Here is an 18,956-nt window from a genome sequence, read left to right as displayed (position 1 = left end):
CTGCTTCAAGCTCCTTGGGAGAAAAAGGTGGGACATTTTATTTTTTTAAGAACCCCATAAAACAAAAAGAGCCATACCTATTATAGGAGAGAAAAGCCAAAAGAAATAGTAGACAGGCCAAGACATCTGCTCTGCCTACTATACCCGTTACCTAAGAAGGGATGGGAAAAGAGAAACATTGTTAGAATTGTAATTAAATAAGGAAACTATACAGTATTTCAAAGCTGCAGCAATGACTAATGTTGTTGCATAGGACTGCAGTAGGACATACTGCCAAAAGCGCGTGGTGAGAATTGCAGCCTTAGTTTTAACTATGGGTTCATTTTCTGTATCCTCTCCTCTCCCCTCAACTTTGCCATAAGATAAGCTGCAGCCCAAAACATCTGGAGGGCAGCAAACTGCCTAGCCCTGGCTACCATGGCATGCAAATTAGCCCAATGAGGCCCTGAAGGATGAATGAAGTGTTTCTAGAAATGGCACACATGAATAAAATACGTGAGTTATTTCAAGAGGAGTTTTAGGGAAAATGTGAGTTCAGACTGAGAAATATATTGGATTTACATTAGAAACAGACTCACAAACATTCCTTAAAAGGGCTGATCCACCCCACCCTAGGGAGGTGTGTGTGTGTGGTGGATAAGAATTGCATTTCTGGATCTAAGATCAATCCATTCCATCATTCTGTCTCCAGCAGCGATCAGCAAGACACCCCTTGGAAATTCGTATGCAGGCCATAGCAGCAATATCCATCCTGTTGCTTGCCCATCACATTGTAAGTAACCAGAGGTATAAGCTTTCAAATACGGAGGCTCGATTTCAGCTCCAATTTATCCCCAGCATGTGGTAAACTCTTAATCCATGCTGAAACGGAAGGCGAACACACGTGTGTAAGGGAGGGAAAGCACACACAACGTGCAAATGTGTGCACCGATAACCTGACAGTTTGCTGTTGCTGTTAAGGAATACAGCTTTGGAAGGGGCTGTTATTTTGAGCAGAGAAGTGTGCTAAGAAGGCCCACAACCTCTTTTCCCAGGTCAAAGTGCCCTTCAGTTTGGCCTTTTCTTCCACATGGAATCTGTGGCCCTCCAGATGTTGATTGGAACATGGCCAGGGATGATGGGAGATGCAGACTAGCAACATCTGTAAGGCATCCAGGAAGCCAGTGGGTGGAATGGGGAAATATTGGGCACAGTTCCCCTTCATCACCCCTTCTCTGCCCACAGTCATATCCACTGGAAACAGCTTTTCCTTAGCCAAGGAGAAAGGCTGCTAGGCTACCAATGCACTCCTAGACATGTAAGATGTGGTTTGGGCCTGAGGCTACTTCAGGTCAGCTGAAGGAGGAAGAAGGGCAAGGGATTAAAAATAACTTGAGGGGCAGTTTGCAAAGATGCAAACGCTCCAGAGATGGACATAACTCTACAAGGACACATCCACATCATACATTTAAAGCACATTTAACACAAGTCCCCACCCCCAACAGTGAATCTTGGGAACCACAGTTTGCTAATGGTGCTGGGAGTTGTGGCTCAGTGAGGGGTAAACTACAGTTCCCAGGGTTCTCTGTGGGAAGCCATGTGCTTCGAATGTATGCTGTGGATTCATCCAGTACAAGTCTACAACGCTCTCTCTATATGGAGAGATGGAGAGAGAGAGAGAGAGAGAGAGAGAGAGAGAGAGAGAGAGAGGGAGACATTGTCTTTAAAAAATAAAGCCCTCCCCTGTACGCTAGCACAGTAATTCCTAACTATGATAAAGTTCACCAACAAAAGGTTAGGCAATTCTCAGTTCGTACATAAATTTTGACTGTTATGAACTACTGCCATTTCCCGAGTCTCAAAACCTGGCAAATTCCTTAATGAATTTATTTGTGTTATTTCAATATGTTATCCCCTCTCAAAAATCAAGAAATTAAAAGCACCTCTCTTCGGCTATGTCCGAAGTAAGAACAACATGAAAGTGGTAGGTCCTCTGTGTGGGGAACACGGAGAAATGCTATTGGGTGACAGAGAAAAGGCGGAACTACTTAACACCTACTTTGCCTCTGTCTTCACCCAAAAGGAAAGTGATGCCCAACCTGGTGATAACAGAATAAATGATGTAAGGAGAGAGCTGAAGCCCAAGATAGGAAAAGAGGTAGTAAGGGAACATCTAGCTACTTTAAATGAATTCAAATCTCCAGGGCCTGATGAGCTGCATCCAAGGCTCCTAAGGAAGCTTGCGGGTGTAATTTCATAGCCTTTGTCTATTATCTTTGAGAATTCTTGGAGAACAGGTGAGTTCCCTACAGACTGGAGGTGGGCAAATGTTGTCCTCATCTTCAAAAGGGAGGGGAAAGGAAGACCCAGGTAACTACCAACCAGTGAGCTTGACATTGATACTGGGGAAGGTCCTAGAACAGATAAGTCAACAGTTGGTCTGTGAGCATTTAGAAAAGGATGCTGCGATTACTAAGACCCAGCATGGGTTTCTCAAAAATAAGTCATGCCAGACCAATCTGATTTCTTTTTTTGATGGAATTACAAACTTGGTGGATCAAGGAAATGCTGTGGACATAGTGTATCTTGATTCAGTAAGGCTTTTGACAAAGTCCCCCACGATAGTCTCGCGACGAAACTGGAAAAATGTGGGTTAAGCGAAGTAACTGTTAGGTGGATTGGTAGCTGGTTGACTGAGCAAACACAAAGAGTACACATTAATTGTTCCTCGTCATCCTGGGGGAAAAAGAGGCAAGCGGGGTGCCGCAGAGTTCTGTCCTGAGCCCATTGTTGTTCAACGTCTTTATAAATGACTTGGATGAAGGAATTGAGGTGATGCTCATCAAATTTGCAGATGACACCAAACTGGGAGGGGTAGTTAATGCCTCAGAAGACAGAATCAGAATACAAAATGACCTTAACAGATTGGAGACCTGGGCACAAGCTAACAAAATGAATTTCAATAGGGACAAATGTAAGGTTCTGCACTTAGGCAGGAAGAACCAGTTGTACAAATGTGGGATGGGGGACACCTGGCTTACTAGCAGTACATGCAAAATGGATCTAGGTGTCTTGGTGGACCACAAGCTTAACATGAGTCTACAGTGTGATGGAGCAAAAAAAGCTAATGCTATTCTAGGCAGCATCAACAGAAGTATAATGTCCAGATTAGTACCACTCTATTCTGCCTTAGTCAGACCACACTTGGAATACTGTGTCCAGTTCTGGGCACCACAATTTAAGAAGGATGTTGACAAGGTGGATCATGTGCAGAAGAGGGCAAGCAAGATGATCAAGGATCTGGAAACCAAGCATTATGAGGAGTGCTTGAAGGAGCTGGGTATGTTTATCCTGGAGGAGACTGGAAGGAGATAGGATAGCCATCTTCAAATATAGAAGACGGAACAAGGGTAGGACTTGAACCAATGACTTCAAGTTGCAAGAAAGAAGATTATGACTAAATATTCAGAAAAACTTTCTGACAGTAAGAGCTGTTCAGCAGTGGAACAGACTCCTACGAGAAGTGGTGGACTCTCCTTCCTTGGAGGTTTTTAAGCAGAGGTTGGATGGCCATCTGTCACGGATGCTTTAGCTGAGATTCCTGCATTGCAGGGGGCTGGACTAGATGACCCTAGGGGTCCCTTCCAGCTCTAAGATTCTGTGATTCCATGAAACCTGGCTCATATCACGAGTTCATTCATCTTAAGAATCCAGGCATTTGCTTTGTTCTCTGCTAATTCTTACCTTAAAATAAAATTTCAAAGAACGAGTTCTCCACCCCCCTCCCTTTCTAACTTTAATGATCCCACACATACTAAAATGGTACATTATTTAAAGACTGGCTGATTAAGGCCTGAAACGCTTCGGAGGCATCTAGAAAGCTCAAGGCTCCTTTGTTATTAAAGAGCTAATCTTTCCTGAAAGGAACTCAGCAAAGAAAGCCATTTCACTCTTCCCCATCTTAAAATATTCCACATTGGCCAGGCCTCCAACGAAGTACCGGTTCGGAGGGAAATGTTTTGTAAATAACGCTGGCGATGACAAACTTCACTTCTGAATTGTGAGGGATATTTCCTAAGCATCTTAAAACTAGCTAAAAGCCTACGGCTTTTGACAGAATGGGGAAGTTCCAGGAGCCTCTGATACCTGTTAAGACTTCTCTTTCCATGAAATCTTCTTCAAGTTCTGTTCCTCTGCCACATGGAATGCTGAGAGGGTTGTGTGGACTCTCAGGCCCCCAAAGGCACTAAACATTTAAGAACACAGGAGGAGCCCACTGGATCAGACCAATGGCCCTCTAATCCAGTGGCCAATGAGATGCCCATGGGAAACTCACAAGCAGGATCCAAGCACAGGAGCCCTCTCCCCTCCTGACAGGCCTTGAAATGAGATCTTCCAATGGAGTTACACCCTTAAAGCAACAGTCCCAGTGTTCCTAGTTATCCCGGCTTTTAGAATTCTGACTCCAGTTCCTGAAACTGCATCAGATTTATGTCAAATCGGAAATATTTTATCCACCCCTCGAAAAATAAAATAGAATATTGCACTCTTGGCAAACTTCAGTCAATGAACTGCAGTGTAATGGCTAAAAGACTATAAATCAGGAATCTCCAGGTAGGACTGGGAGAGACACTAGTCTGAAACCCTGGAGAGTTTCTGCCAGACCATACTGAGCTTGATGGACCAAAGGTCTGATCACTGAAACATAAAGGCATGTCTATATGTTCCTATATTCACCATATAGTTCAGACAACCTCAGCTCTTCATTTGCAATATGAGAATAATTATACTGACCTTCTTTACAGGGAAGTTTTAGAGATTACAATGTAATATCTAAGTGCCCTGAACACTCTGGCAAAAATACCCTAGTACGCTAGAAATATGTAGAAATAAGTTCCATTGAGTTCACTGATACTTACTCCCAGGAAAGGAATGAAATCTTTAAAAAATCAGTACATAAGATATATTAGGGGAGCAGGGCTTAATATTAGCTGTGACATGCTGTTGCCAGCTTGTTTTAGAAATCAGCGCTCTAGTCACTTATAAATGAATCACAATGATTAACTGATCAATGTTTTCAGCTCTTCCAATTTGTAACCATACGCACGATGCAATCTGTGGGCATGTTGCAACATTCATTATTCTCTCAAGACGTAATAAAACTTGGAGAGCTTGTTGAATGCTGGGTTACTTCTTTGTGTTAAGAGAGAGAATGCTAGAGGAAGAAATGGAAGCCAAACAATGTCTCAGCAGGACAGACATCTCAGAAGGAATTTTTAAAAAATATATATGTATTGTGCAACTGCTAAGCGTCTCATTATCCTTCAGCGAAAAGCCCTTGGTATTCATTCCTAGCAACACTGCGTTAGTCACTTAATCAGGATCATAATTCTAGCACAAAGGCATGTGTACTTACAACTAAGCAAACCTTCTCAGGACTAGGAATTATCATGGAGAGAGAAAATTAATTCTTCCCCTCCCCTGCCACACCAGTCCTTTTCTCTAAATACGGTGGTGCAATTCTCGCTCATCTTTTGACGCAAGCGTGCCACAGTTATCATTACTAAGCTGCTTTCTACTGAGTCAGCACAGCTCTTATCGTGGAAAAAGGGTAGATTTCCAATTACTGGGGAGGTCTGTGCTTCCACAAAGCTGGATTACAAGCCCCTTGCCCCTTTAGCTGCTTCTCCTGTATACGTACGGCCTCAGTGTGAATGGGGTGGACAGCGAAGAAGAGGGCCGTGACGAAAGCCAGGCGGCTGTCCTTGAAGACGGCTTTGTCACAAGTGTACATCAGCACAAGGGTCACCAGGCAGTGGAGGACTACATTTACGGCGTGGAAATAGAAGGGGTTCATCCCAGCCAGCAATATGTTCAGCCTGTTTTCAAAAAAGAAAGAAAGCAAAACCAGAACAGTAATAAGATACCGAGCAGGAGTTTTGGGGAAGACAGAATATCAATTGACACATATTAAAGACGGCTTCAAATGAAGTCCACAGAAGTTACCGCCGTATAAATATTTTACTGCCTGGTGGTCACACATACACCATGCCTCTGGGACAGGGCAGGAGCTATTTGCAAGCCTGGCTGCAGGTTGCACATGCTACGTTGGTTTCTCATCCCCTTTGGTTTCTGCATAGATGGAAGTGGAAGGAAAGAGCTCATCAATGTACCAGTCCACTTGAGAATCCAGATCACAGCAGGCAAGGCTTTGCAAATTTAGTCAGAAGATGGTGGTCAATGCTGGGTGGGGGTAGGACAGGGTGGGGGGAAGCTGAGAGCAAGTACAAGAGCCTAGGGCTTAAGGGCTGGCAATTCACTCTCTCCATCCAGTTGCCAGAAAAGTTAAGACAAAAGTCAAAAAGCAGTTATTTCCCCTTACTGGCTGCTTTGCAGATTTTTAAGAACCACCATCTGATTTCCCCACATCCTTATTCATTGGTTACTATTTCTATAGTAGCTGCACTTCAGTACCGCTGCTGCCAGGGCAGCAAGCCAGTTGGTGTAACAATTAAACACAGGCTTCAAACAGAATTTTGTTTGTGATTAAAACAGGAGGGCAATTAAACAAAAGGGGGAGGGAGGAATCATGGCAGAATGAAAGCTAAGAGAGCCAGCAGAGGTTTAAAGTGCTGGAAAAATAAAAAAAAATCTCCAGCCAGCTCTGGAAAGACCCAAGGATGGTACCTGCTCTCAGGAGCAGTGATGGGATTTTCATCAGGAAAGGGGTTTTGCAATGCAGGACGACGTGTTCAAGGGCTGGCTTCCTACCGTTAACCATGATTAACAGAGAAGATGAGTCATGTCTGCCCTGCTCCAAAAAGGCATTGGTCTATCAATTAAAATATATCCATGAGGTAGGCTGAGGTTAGGCAATTCCAATAACGTGATTACTAACAGCCTTGTACACAGAATGTATCAGGAATTCTAAGAAACCAGAAAATCAGTGCAATTTTGAAACCAGTGGTTAATATCAGTGCTGTTTTGAGAGGTTCAGTCCGCCATCTTGATTCAAGGTGGCGTCCAATGGTATCCAAGCATAGACTTGGTGTTATAGAGGTGGACCTTTCCGCAAGTGGCACTCCCTGCTGAGATACAAGAGGCTCCATCTGTTACTGGCATTCCAGGGATGTTCACTTGATCTCTCAACACGAGTCCCCCACTTTAATCACTGTGTTCTTTAAATGAGATTATTGTCTTGTATATTTTGCAATAACAATATTTTTTATTACATGGTCACAGATCCAATTTAAAAACTGCATGTTTTAATTATAGCAGATAATATTTCAAATGTTTTTATACCTTTAAACCACTTAGAAACCTATTCTGGCATTACAGTGGTACCTCCGGTTACAAACTTAATCCGTTCCAGAGGTCTGTTTGTAACCCAAAACCACTCGTAACATGAGGCGCGCTTTCACTAATGGCGCCCCCCACTGCTGCCGGCGCGCGACTTCCACTCGCATCCCAGGGCAAAGTTCGCAACAAAGGGCATCTACTTCCAGATTAGCAGAGCTCGTAACCCGCAGCGTTCTCAAGGAGGACGGTACGTAACACAAGGTTCCACTGTAAAGGATATATTCACTAATTAATTAATAATATAAGTATAGTGTTATCCCCACGCTGCTACGGCTTCTCAGAACGGTAATAATGCTGGTCTTCTGATCAAGTGGTGGGAGTCTACAGTCCACCGTGTCCTAGTATGGCAACATTTCACATGCCTGCTAAGAATGAGAATCCACCCTGGGAGTCACTGCAATATAAGAGGGGTATAGCCACTGGGTTCACCTATCAATTCCAAAACCATTTTCCGATCGCACCTGTTGGGAAGGTTATTTTCTGCTATGCAGAACTGTATAGTAGGATTTCATCCCTGGTTAGATACACAACGCCAACATCAGTAAAGATGCAGGAAGAGGCAGAAGTCACCTAATCCTGCTCAGCAGGTAATTGCCAGTATATGGATCATTGACAATGACGGACTTTTTACTCCACAGCATTGTAGCACTTACCTTAAACAGCAGTGGCATTTTGCTGCAAGAATTTCATTTGTGCTACTTGTCTCTACTGAAAACAGGAATCATTACAATATAATATGCAATGTGCGCGCGCGCACATGCAAACACACACACACAGTTAATTTATGGCTGCGCACCTGCAGTCCTTAATTAAAAACTCTGAAATAACAATAAAGTTCCCTAGAACATCTGGTATTTGGGGGGGGGAGTATGGCACTCCTATCGTTATGCTTGAGAATCTGTACCGGATAAAGGGACAGCTTCATGGTGCCCAGGAGACAGGGCCAATGCACCCCAAATATTTATACCCCATCTTTTCCCCTAATGGGGCTCAAAGCGGCTTACACATAAAAATGAAAACGGATAAAAACAAAGGGAAAAAATCATTAAAAACAATTAAACGTCGTCAGAGGTAAAACTATCTATCTATCTATTAAAACCATCCAAATAAAAACAGCACGGCACCAGCCCTTTCGTTAAAAGCAGTCATTTCCCAAAAGCCTGTTGGAACAAAAAAGTCTTCACCTGTTGGCAGAAGGACAAGGAGAAAGCCAGTCTAGCTTCCCCAGGGAGGGTGTTCCAAATGTCCATTAACCGCAGCTTGCTTATGTGCCTTTGCTTCTTCAAGAGCAACCCTGAGACTAAAGGAGGAGAAAGCTGACAGGCAGAGCTACCCTCTGGACTAGTTGGAAGGAAGAAGCCAGATGTGCCCTGGTAGTGGGTAGGTTATGAATGGTGAGCCAATGCCCCATTCACTCTAATGCAGAAGCCCCCGCAATTGTAATGTAGTGTTGGGCCTCCACAGAGTCAACCAGCAACTCCTTACAATGCAAATTGCCACACACACAAAAACCATACGCACAAGACTAACATCTGCACATTTCCCTCTGCTACAGGGAATATTCTTGGGAAGTACGGATGTCTATCTCTCATCCAGGTTCTGTGTGGGGTTTGTTTGTTTGTTTGGAATGGGGGGGGGGGAATGTTTGTTTCAAGCATCCAGTAAAAAGGTAAAGGGACCCCTGACCATTAGGTCCAGTTGTGACCGACTCTGGGGTTGCGGCGCTCATCTCGCTTTATTGGCCGAGGGAGCCGGCGTACAGCTTCCGGGTCATGTGGCCAGCATGACAAAGCCGCTTCTGGCGAACCAGAGCAGCGCACGGAAACACCGTTTACCTTCCCGCTGGAGCGGTACCTATTTATCTACTTGCACATTGACGTGCTTTTGAACTGTATCCAGTATTTGGAGGCAAAATCTCAGAGTTTCTAGGCTGATACAGGCACTTTGCTATAGAAATTGAAATACACCCCCCTGTTTTCCATCCTCCATAACCACATGTCCATCTGGGATAGCTCAGTTGGTAGAGCATGAGACTTTTCATCTCAGAGTCATGGGTTTGACCCCCACACTGTGCAAAAGATACCCACATTGCAGGGGGGTTGGACTAGATGACTCTCATGGTCCCTTCCAACTCTACAATTCTATTATTCAATGTCCTCTTTCAAGGCTCCAAATATATGGTTAAACACCTAACTAGACAAAAAAGTAAGATTAAAGACCCTCACTGTAAGAGATTTCTGCCTTTTGCTAGATCCCTTAAAATGAACTGTCTAATGCAGAGATGGGGAACCTATGGTCCTCTAGATGTTGTGGGATTTCACTGCATGGCCAGTGGTCAGGGATGATGGGGGGCGGTGAACAGGTTTTCCATTCCTGTTCTAATACATCTCAGTTTCAAAAAGAGTGTTTGGAGGTGAAGTAAAAAACGAGAGAGACGTGTTTTGCAATCTTACAAAACCAAATTCTATCTACACTACATTTGTCAACAGTACTGAGAACGGGTAGGAAAGGCGAGGTGCTGCTTTGCTTGTAGAAACAAGTTTAAAAAAACAGGAAAAAAATAATCCCATCTATTAAGCCGCCTAATGGGCAAATTACACATTATCCCAATTATATTAATGCACAGTTCAAAGCTTATTACTCGAAACCATATGCAGCTGCTTCTCTTGGATATTCAACGGATGTAACTAATGTCTAGTTCCCATGTCCCAGATTGTTGATTCTTTTCTCAACCAGTTGGCAAAGTCTGCTTTTATGGAGAAAAGGTGCAAAATGATGGATAATGTGCAGCCTGGTAAAGATGCTTCTCTGGACGGCCTGCCAATGCAAAAGCAGAGGCTCCAAGTGGGAGGATACAGGAGGAAGCAACCCAAAATGGATTAAGACTATAAACAGGCTGATTGCAGGCGCTTCCAAACTGCCAGTGCTTTGCCAGAGGGATTCAAACTCATACCAAGACATTTAGTTTTGAGCAATTAAAAGGGATTAAAGTGCTCTGCTACCCACCCTAGCACAACAAATCCACTTTTTAAAAGAAACTGAGTCTTTGCGGTTAGGAAAGTGACGGGGAATTGCTTTGAATAGTGTGTGCATAGTGTGTGTGAACCAATGATTAATAGGGAGACATATAAACACCCCAAAAGCTTTCATCACACCGTGACTCATCTCAAGAAAGCCATTCTTTCTTCCATGATCCCTCCCAGGCCTGAAATGTTCAGAAAGGGCCAAATACACATAATACTGTTGCCATTTTTGTAATACACAAATGAAACTGGTCTTAAAGATAAATTACCCAAAGCATCTTTGCAGATACAGCTATTCTGAACAGCACAGCTTGAACTATTCCTGCCCCCCGAAATGATTTATCTGTAATAGATTTAAAACATACAAACAAACAAAAAACTTTTATGCTGTCTCCAGAACTTTATATGCTGGACATTTGTATAATTTGTATGACTTAGTAATAATCTTTTATGTCAATGTAAAATTTGATACCTATTATGGAGATGGGGGAGTTGTTATGTAATGTATCTGTTATGTATAAAAACCAATCTTCTTTTTTTAAAGGGCTCATTGAAACAGACTATCATCAACCACTGAAAGAGATGATGAATGTGTACAGTGGTACCTCGGGTTACAGACGCTTCAGGTTACAGACTCCACTAACCCAGAAATAGTACCTCAGGTTAAGAACTTTGCTTCAGGATGAGAACAGAAATCACGCAGCAGCGGTGCGGCGGCGGCAGGAGGCCCCATTAGCTAAACTGGTACCTTAGGTCAGGAACAATTTCAGGTTAAGAACGGACCACCAGAACGAATTAAGTTCTTAACCCGAGGTACCACTGTAAATGATAGAAGGTCAACCAAATCCTTCCAGAGATAAGGCAAGCTCCCCCAACTTTGCCCCAATTCATTTACAATGCTACTGTGGCATTTGTGTGCTTCTTTTATTTTATTGATTGCAGACAAGGAACTTTGTGCAAATGCTGCATCATGCTGCTAACCAGAACTACAGAGGTGTTCCTCTGACAGTACAGGGGCTTTCTCAAAGATAAAAAAAGGAAGACGGTCACAGGAACAAAAAGAAGTACACCATGTACTTAAAAAAAAATCCTAACACATTTTTGGCAGGATTAAGAGGTCTGGAGGGATGCCAGAAATAGAGAATCAATCTGGTACATTTTTTAAAAAGAGAGAGAGAAACCAGCTACATAGTGCAAGGGGATTATTTATATTTCTCCTTGCACTGTGTACTGCAACCCAAATAATCAGACAATTCCCTAAACACAGAAAGAACCAAGGAAGCAGCAACAGAAAGTCCCAGTTCCCTCTTCGCTCTCACTCAGTTATCTCCCTCTGCTCCTCAGTGTATCCTTGGAACGGCTGCCAACTACTGGAAAGTCCCTGCTACTGACTTCCATCAAATCCAAGATGCCAACCAAACCAAGGCAGAAGCTGGGCAGGTTTTCTCCAACCTGGTGACACCCCAGGTGTTTTCGACTACAACTCCCATCAGCCCCAGCCAGCATGAGGGCCAATGGGAGTTGTAGTCCACAACACCAGGAGGGAGGGTATCAGGTTGCAGAAAAGAGTTAGGCGCTCCATGATCACATGCTGCTTACATCTAAGTGCCCCTGCAGTACACGGCATCCCACTGCCTTGCACCAGCACACCTCTGGCAGATTGCACAGCCGCATCTAGCAGTCATGCAGTGCAATGCATATGGGTAGCGATCTGGCATTGGAGGGGTGAGGGACCCACTCACTGCATCAGCCAACACTGTGCTCCCAGAGAACATGTATTAGCCTAAAACACCATACTCCAAACCCAGTACTATGGGAACAATAGCATAGAGCTGGAGAACGGAACCTGGTGCCCTCAATATGTTCCTGACTACAATTCCCATAATTATTGACCATTCATCATACTGTCTGAGGCTGGTGGGAGCTGTTGTCCAGAACATCTGGAAGGCACCCATTGCCAATGTTTGGCGCAGACGCTCCACAATTGCACCCAAGCCAACAGCATGACAAAACTACTCAATATGAGATAGACCAAGAACAAGAATAGCCTATGGAAAAACACTGAGGATCCAAGAAGGGTCAAGGTTCACTCACAGATCACATGTTCCCTACCACTACAACTGTAGGAACAAACTGCAACTCGACAGGTTGGAGAGGCGGATCACAACTAGACCCTTGTTTTTCATAAAAGGCCACACCCATTTCTGGAGCAGATGATGGCGCAGCCCCAGACTGCACAAGCGCCAATTCAAAGCATAGCAGCAAATAATCACCAGTATATCAAAGGCAAAACACAGTGAGCAATCATAGAGAAGCTTTGCCCAACCTTGTGCCTTCCAGGTGTTTTGGGCTCAGTCCCAGACAGCACAGCCAATGGTCAAGGATGATGGGAGTTACAATCCAACAACATCTGGCTGGAGAACTTTGTAGGGGCCCCATACAGCCAAGCACAACTCATCACAAATACAATGAATACGAGAGAGAGCACTAAGCACTCGATCCATAGACACAGATTGCTGAAGACTCCTGTATCAACCATTTCTGAATCACAAAGCAAGCAGATGAGCCAAGCAATAGAAAAGGGAGTCGCATTTATTTACTTACCACAGTTCTATGCCACCCATATTTATTTACTACATTTGTATACCACCCACATAGCTAAGATTTCTAGGGTGTTTATAGAGACATTAAAAATGGAAAAGGCAATCCAATCGACAACAAAAATACTTAGACCTGCTATGAAATAAATCTCAGCCGCAAAACCCATCTAAAAGCAGCATAATCACGCAGCCAAAACAATTTAAAACCAGCAGAAATCTTAGTAAGGTGGGATAGATGTACCCACTGCGATGAAAAGGCATTCACCTGGTGCAGAGAAGGGCAGGTAAGCCTCACTGGGGAAGGCGTTCTAGAAGTGGGGTGCCACCACATAAAAGGCCCTCTCCCTACTAACCACTCATCTAACGTCACTAGATAAAAGGGCTTCTGATGACAATCTCAAGATTCAAGCAAGTTTAGGATCCTTTGAGTAACCTGGGCCCAAGCAACATGAAAAAAGAGAAAGTATGGGACATCTGATCATAGAACTGTAGAGTTGGAAGGGACACCAAGAGCCATCTAGTCCAACCCCTGCAATCATTTGTCCAACATGGGACCGGAACCCACAACCCTGAAATCGATTCTCATTCTCTACCAACTGAGCTATACCTAGATATCAGCTATCCCTGATATTCTCTCTTCTAAAAGGCAAACTATGTATCTGGAAAGGGGAACTGCATGGGAGACAGACCAGGTGAGCACACATCCAGTGAGAGAAAGAGAAAAGGAGCACAGGCTAAACTTGGTTGTAGATCAGGGATGGGGAGCCTGTGGCACTCTCCAATCAGCCTCAACCAGCATGGCAAATCATCAGTGATGATGGGACTTGTGGCCCACCAACATCTGGAGAACCACAGGGATAGAGTCACAAGGCTGTGCTGGTTGCCAGGGGGGAAAGACCATTCACGTCTCCTTCATCCATAATCCAGTAGGTTCTACCAATTAACTTGCACCCTGCCAAGACTTTCTAATAGCATGCAAGCACCCATCTTGTGCTCCCAGGAGTGAAGCAGGTCTTCTGACAAGCATCAAGGAGACAGCAAAGCAGAGCTATTGCCGCAGCACTGAACCACTGAGCAGTTGGAAGACGCCATGTGATGCTGTCACCCACTGTATCAACCATTACCTTAAGTGATGCAGCTGTGTCACTCTCCCTAGGGCAATGAGGAATGCAGGATGCAGAAAGCCCAGAACGCATTTCTGAGCAACTTACGTAAACAGCAAGACAGAATTCCAATGGAAAAGAAAAACCAGCCCTGGGACACCCACCTCAATAACCAACCCAAAGCAGGCTTTATTAAATTTTAAAATTTAATAAGCCACCCTTCCAGAGCACAACTCTCCCCCAGAATGACATACAATGAAGTTAACACTTCCAGGGTGGGAAGCCAGATGCTGAAGCCCCTCCTTCTCCCCATATGCCTCATGGCCCATGCAGCACACTCAGCAGCTAAGAAGGGGAAGGGCTGCAGCTCCAGAGCACCTGCTTTGCCTGCAGAAGGTCCCAGGATCAATCCTCAGCTTCTCCATGTGAGGCTAGGAAGGTCTCTTGTCTGAAGCTCTGGAGAACCATTGCCAGTCAGTGGACCAGTGGTACAACTCAGTATAAGGCAAGTTCCTATGCAGGAATCCAAATCAAGTGCCAATTGTGTCCACGAAGAGGAAGCTGCCGTATAACAAGTCAAGCTGGAGGTAGCAAGGCATAAATCCAGAAGCTTCAGCATGCAAACCCAATGCTGTCCTACAGAGCTGGTGTCTCTTTCCCATTGTCCCTCCCAAACTAGGCTACATAGCCAGGTGAAGAAGAAGAGTTTGGATTTGATATCCCGCCTTTCACTCCCCTTCAGGAGTCTCAAAGCGGCTAACATTCTCCTTTTCCCTTCCTCCCCCACAACAAACACTCTGTGAGGTGAGTGGGGCTGAGAGACTTCAGAGAAGTGTGACTGGCCCAAGGTCACCCAGCAGCTGCATGTGGAGGAACGGAGACGTGAACCCGGTTCCCCAGATTGCGAGACTACCGCTCTTAACCACTACACCACACTGGCTCAGAGACCCAAAGCGTCAAACAAAAAGAGTGATCCAGCAAACAAGGCATGACCCCAGCCAAGTCCACAGCAGGCTACAACGATACCATTGGCCAGGCTGAATGAGTCTGATGGGAGTTGGCATCCAACGACATCTGGGGAGTGGGAGGTCCTCCCTTCCTGCTGTAAGGACACTAGAGCTCCCGGTGCAGGTGGAATGAATCCTCAGCATCAGTTTTTAAAAAGTAACAGGTAAACCTCTGCCTTTGACCCTAGAGCAGGCCCTTGAGGCCTTTTTTGGTAGCCCTCAGCAACATCTGACACCCCTTCAGCCCTTACACTGCCTTCCCAAAGTTGGGTAAGTGAGGCACTGGGCTTTTAGAAGGAGGCGTGAGGGTTCTGACAGGGTCCTAGAGTTGCCCTGTCTCCTTCCCAAGGCCCAGTTAGGGCTTTCACAGCTTTGGGATGGAGGTGGGAGGGCTGGGACGTGTGTCAAATTTTGGCCTCGCTCCCCTCCACCCCACCCAACGTGCAACAAGGCAGTGTGCAGCCTACAGGTTCCGTGTCAAAGCATTCGTGCAGCCTTCTTGGTATGAAAAGTTGGGCTGCCCTACCCTAGAGAGTCACTGCCAGCCAAAGTAGACAATACGGGGCTAGACCAATACGCAGACCTAGCCTGGTATAAGGCAGTTTTCTGTCTCTCAAATGCTACCTAGAGTCTAAACTTACCGCTCACCAAAATAATTTGCAAGTGCAGTCAAGGATGGAGGCAGCAGGCAAAAATGGAAGTTAAAAGAGTGCTAATAATCCTATGTGTGACTTGCACTGATGAATTATTCACTTATGTATTCAAATATGTATAGGCCATTTGTTGTAGTTTATGCATCTAAATGTTGTTGTTTTTTACATTAATAAATATGGAAAAACAGTCTGATCTAGCTTATGTCAGATTCCAGTTAACATCCCACCTTTTGACTGTGGCTCAGTGGCAGAACATTTGCTTTGCATGCAAGTTCAATCCCTGGGATCTCCAGGTAGAACTGGGAAGTGCTGCCAGTCAGTGTAGACAGTATTGAGCTAGATGGACCAATGATCTCACATGGTATAAGGGCAGCTTCCTATGTTCCTTACAGACCAAGCGTCAACCACAGGGAGGTACTAAAGCTGAAGAAAAGAGACTCAGAGGCCAAGAAGAAAGAAGACGAAAGAAAGGCAAATCAGTTAGCTTGAGACGTTTTTCATCCCAGGCATACAGCCATATAGATCAGTGGAAAGGGGGGAGGAGCACAAAGGCTGCATAAACCTCTGGCATTAAACTCCAGAGGGGGAGCCACCCCAAAGGAAAAAAGCCTGGGGGTAAAAGCAGGAAAAACATCAGCATATTTGCAGCCAGTTAGGAAACCCTTCTTGGCTCAGGAATAAGGCTGGAATTTGTAGCTTTGCATAGCTAAAGTTCACCCAGCAACCAAGAAAGCATCTTATTCCCACAGGGAAAGGCTGAACCACGTACCAAGCCTGCTCCAGTGGAGGCAAAGAGGAGCAAAGAACTGGCTCAGAAGGAATACCAGCCACAGGGATGTCTCCAATACTAATCCTACTCAGAGTAGGCCTACCTGTGTTCCTGGAAAGGGCCAACTTGGATTCATTATTTTCAGTGAATCTGCTCTGCGTCGGGCTAGCACTGGATACAAACCCTGGCCAGCACCACAGGAAACGCTTGGAAAGGCAGAGCACAATCAACTTTCCAGCAGACTTTATGGCCCAGGATTCAGCTAGGAAAGTTGCCAGGACTAGCCGTGGGAATGACTGCTGCGCCAGGGGGCAAAGACTGTGCTCAAATGAGCCTGGGGGAAAGAAGAACTTGAGGAGGTGAATCACAGAATCAAGACAACCACAGAGATGGAAAGGACCCCAAGGGTCATCTGGTCCAACCAGAGGTGGGAAGATGGGCACAGGAACATTTACCACCTGAGCAAAAAACTACATGCACGCACAGCATCCCTGTGGCTCTTTGCTCTATCCCAAAACAGAAGAGAGAATTCATCAGTGTTCTTCAACTCCCCTCCCTCCCTATATTCTCACCCACTGTCAACATTTTTTAAATCTAAGTTCCTCAGGGAAGGGACTCATTTCCCCGCTCCCGGTAAAGTCCATTCAGCATTGCCTGCCCTGTGATGTAAGGTAAGAGTTAAGCAGCCATATCCTTTCCTGCGAAACTGTCAACCGCTACGGAGTTAGGACTACTCCCCACCCGACTTTCAAAACTAGCTTCCTCTCCCCCAGGCATGTGCAGAGCGCTTTCACTTCTCTCCAACTGCCTTCCACAGTCTGGGGCGCAATGGAACTCCTGAGACGTAGACAGGGCTGGTTTTGGCGAGAAGCGCGCCCGCTCCCCTAGGCATGTGCAGAGTGCTTTTGCATCCCCCGGGAGGCCAGGTTCGCGGCTCCTGTCTCCTGGGCGCTGCGCGGTTTTATGGAAGAAGGGCACCCGCTCGGCGCCCACTTACTTGAAGGTGAGGACGCAGAGCGGGCGGTAGGACTTGTGGCTGGTGTTCTCGGCCATGCCCTTGCCCCAGAAGTCGTTCCCGAAGGCGGCCGCCACGGGGGCCGCCGCCCGCGCGTCCGGGTTGTTGACGATCGCCCACACGTCGTCGTGCACGAACTCGCCGCGCAGGGAGTTCAGGTAGCAGAGAGCCGCCAGCAGCGCCGCGCCCGCCCCGGCTCCCCAGCGCCCGGCCCGGGCAGCCCGGCGCGGAGGCGGCTGCGGCTGGCGCAGAGGCGCTCGTGACTCCCTGCTGCTCCGGCCGCCGCCTCCCGCCGCCGCTGCCGCCCCCATCCCGCGGCCGGGCTAGCTGCCTTCTTCCTGCGCAGCGGCAGCGACGTCGGCGGCGTCGAGGCATCCCCAGCTCAGCGCCTCCTCGCCTTCCCTCCACGCCGGCATGGCGCCAGAGGAGAGCAGCCGCGAGCCGGAGCAGGCGGCGTCGGCGCTGCTGCTGCTTCGGAGGCTGCCCGCTCGCGTTCTGCCGCTGCTCCGCCGGCCCAGCTGCAAATAAACAGCCGCCGCCTCCCCTCGCCATCCCTCCCTCCGTCCCTCCCCCGCAGCACGCATGCTCCCTCCAGCCGGGGAGGCTTCCCTCCCCCGCCCGCCCAGAAGCTGGGTTCTCCTGCGGGGGTGGAAGGGGCGGGGAACAATCCTCTCCCTCCCGTGCATAGGTGCAGGCTCCCTGGGGGGCCGAGCAGCACCCGCAAAATTCCCCATCAAGGGGCCGGGCACCCACAAATCTCGCCGCCAGGGCCATGCACGCTGCAGGGCACCCACAGCCCCGGGCACCCACGGTTGCCGTGCCAAGCTGGCACTTTGGCTCCCGTGCGCCCTGTATAGCCACATGCACCCCCTCCCGCTCAAGCCCAGGGTTTGCGGCGCGCTCCCCGCCCCAATTTCTTTCCATCAAGCGTTCCTTCGCCGGTGATTGAGCTCAAACAGGGCAATGCAAGCAATAATAATAATGAAATCCGCATTAGTTTGTAAGTAATTGTTTTCTCAAGGAAATGAATGGGATGTTCCAGGATGCTGATTCCCAAATGTCAGCTTTTCTTGTTGACTTTTGGTTTCCCCCGCCCCCCTCTAATGAAAGGGATGACAGTGCACTCTAAAAGAACATTGAAGAGTTCTGCTAGGTTGGGCCAGTCGCCTAACTGGTCCAGCATCCTTTTCTCGCAGCCGCCAACCAGATGCCTCTGGGAAGGAGGCAAGCAGGACCCCAGGGCAAGAGCGCTCGCCCCTCCTGCAACTAGGATTCAGAAGCATAGTGCTTCCCACAGTGGCGGGAGAGCAGGCAAAGGCAAACTCAGCCCTCCAGATGTTTTGAGACTACAACTCCCATCATCCATGACTACTGGTCCTGTTAGCTAGGGATCATGGGAGTTGTAGTCCCAAAACATATGGAGGGCTGAGTTTGCCTATGACTGAGGT

General features: G+C 46.7%; 1 protein-coding gene across 1 annotated transcript in view; it reads right to left on the bottom strand.

The window, feature by feature from the left end:
• TMTC1 (transmembrane O-mannosyltransferase targeting cadherins 1) overlaps positions 1–18,016 on the bottom strand; it is a 134,615-nt gene extending 116,599 nt beyond the window's left edge. The window contains exons 1-3 of the mRNA XM_083572308.1: positions 17,491–18,016; positions 5,681–5,858; positions 78–151 (exon numbers count right to left, since the gene is read on the bottom strand). Coding sequence (XP_083428434.1) covers positions 78–151; positions 5,681–5,858; positions 17,491–17,819 — 581 coding nt within the window. The 5' untranslated portion in view covers positions 17,820–18,016. The remainder of the gene's footprint in view (positions 1–77; positions 152–5,680; positions 5,859–17,490) is intronic.
• Positions 18,017–18,956: the final 940 nt, after the last annotated feature.

Source organism: Podarcis filfolensis (assembly GCF_964270895.1).
Source record: "Podarcis filfolensis genome assembly, chromosome: 10".
Classification (NCBI taxonomy): Eukaryota; Metazoa; Chordata; class Lepidosauria; order Squamata; family Lacertidae; genus Podarcis; species Podarcis filfolensis.
The sequence above is the reverse complement of the archived record's forward strand: the minus strand, read 5'-3'. Positions and strand labels throughout refer to the sequence as shown.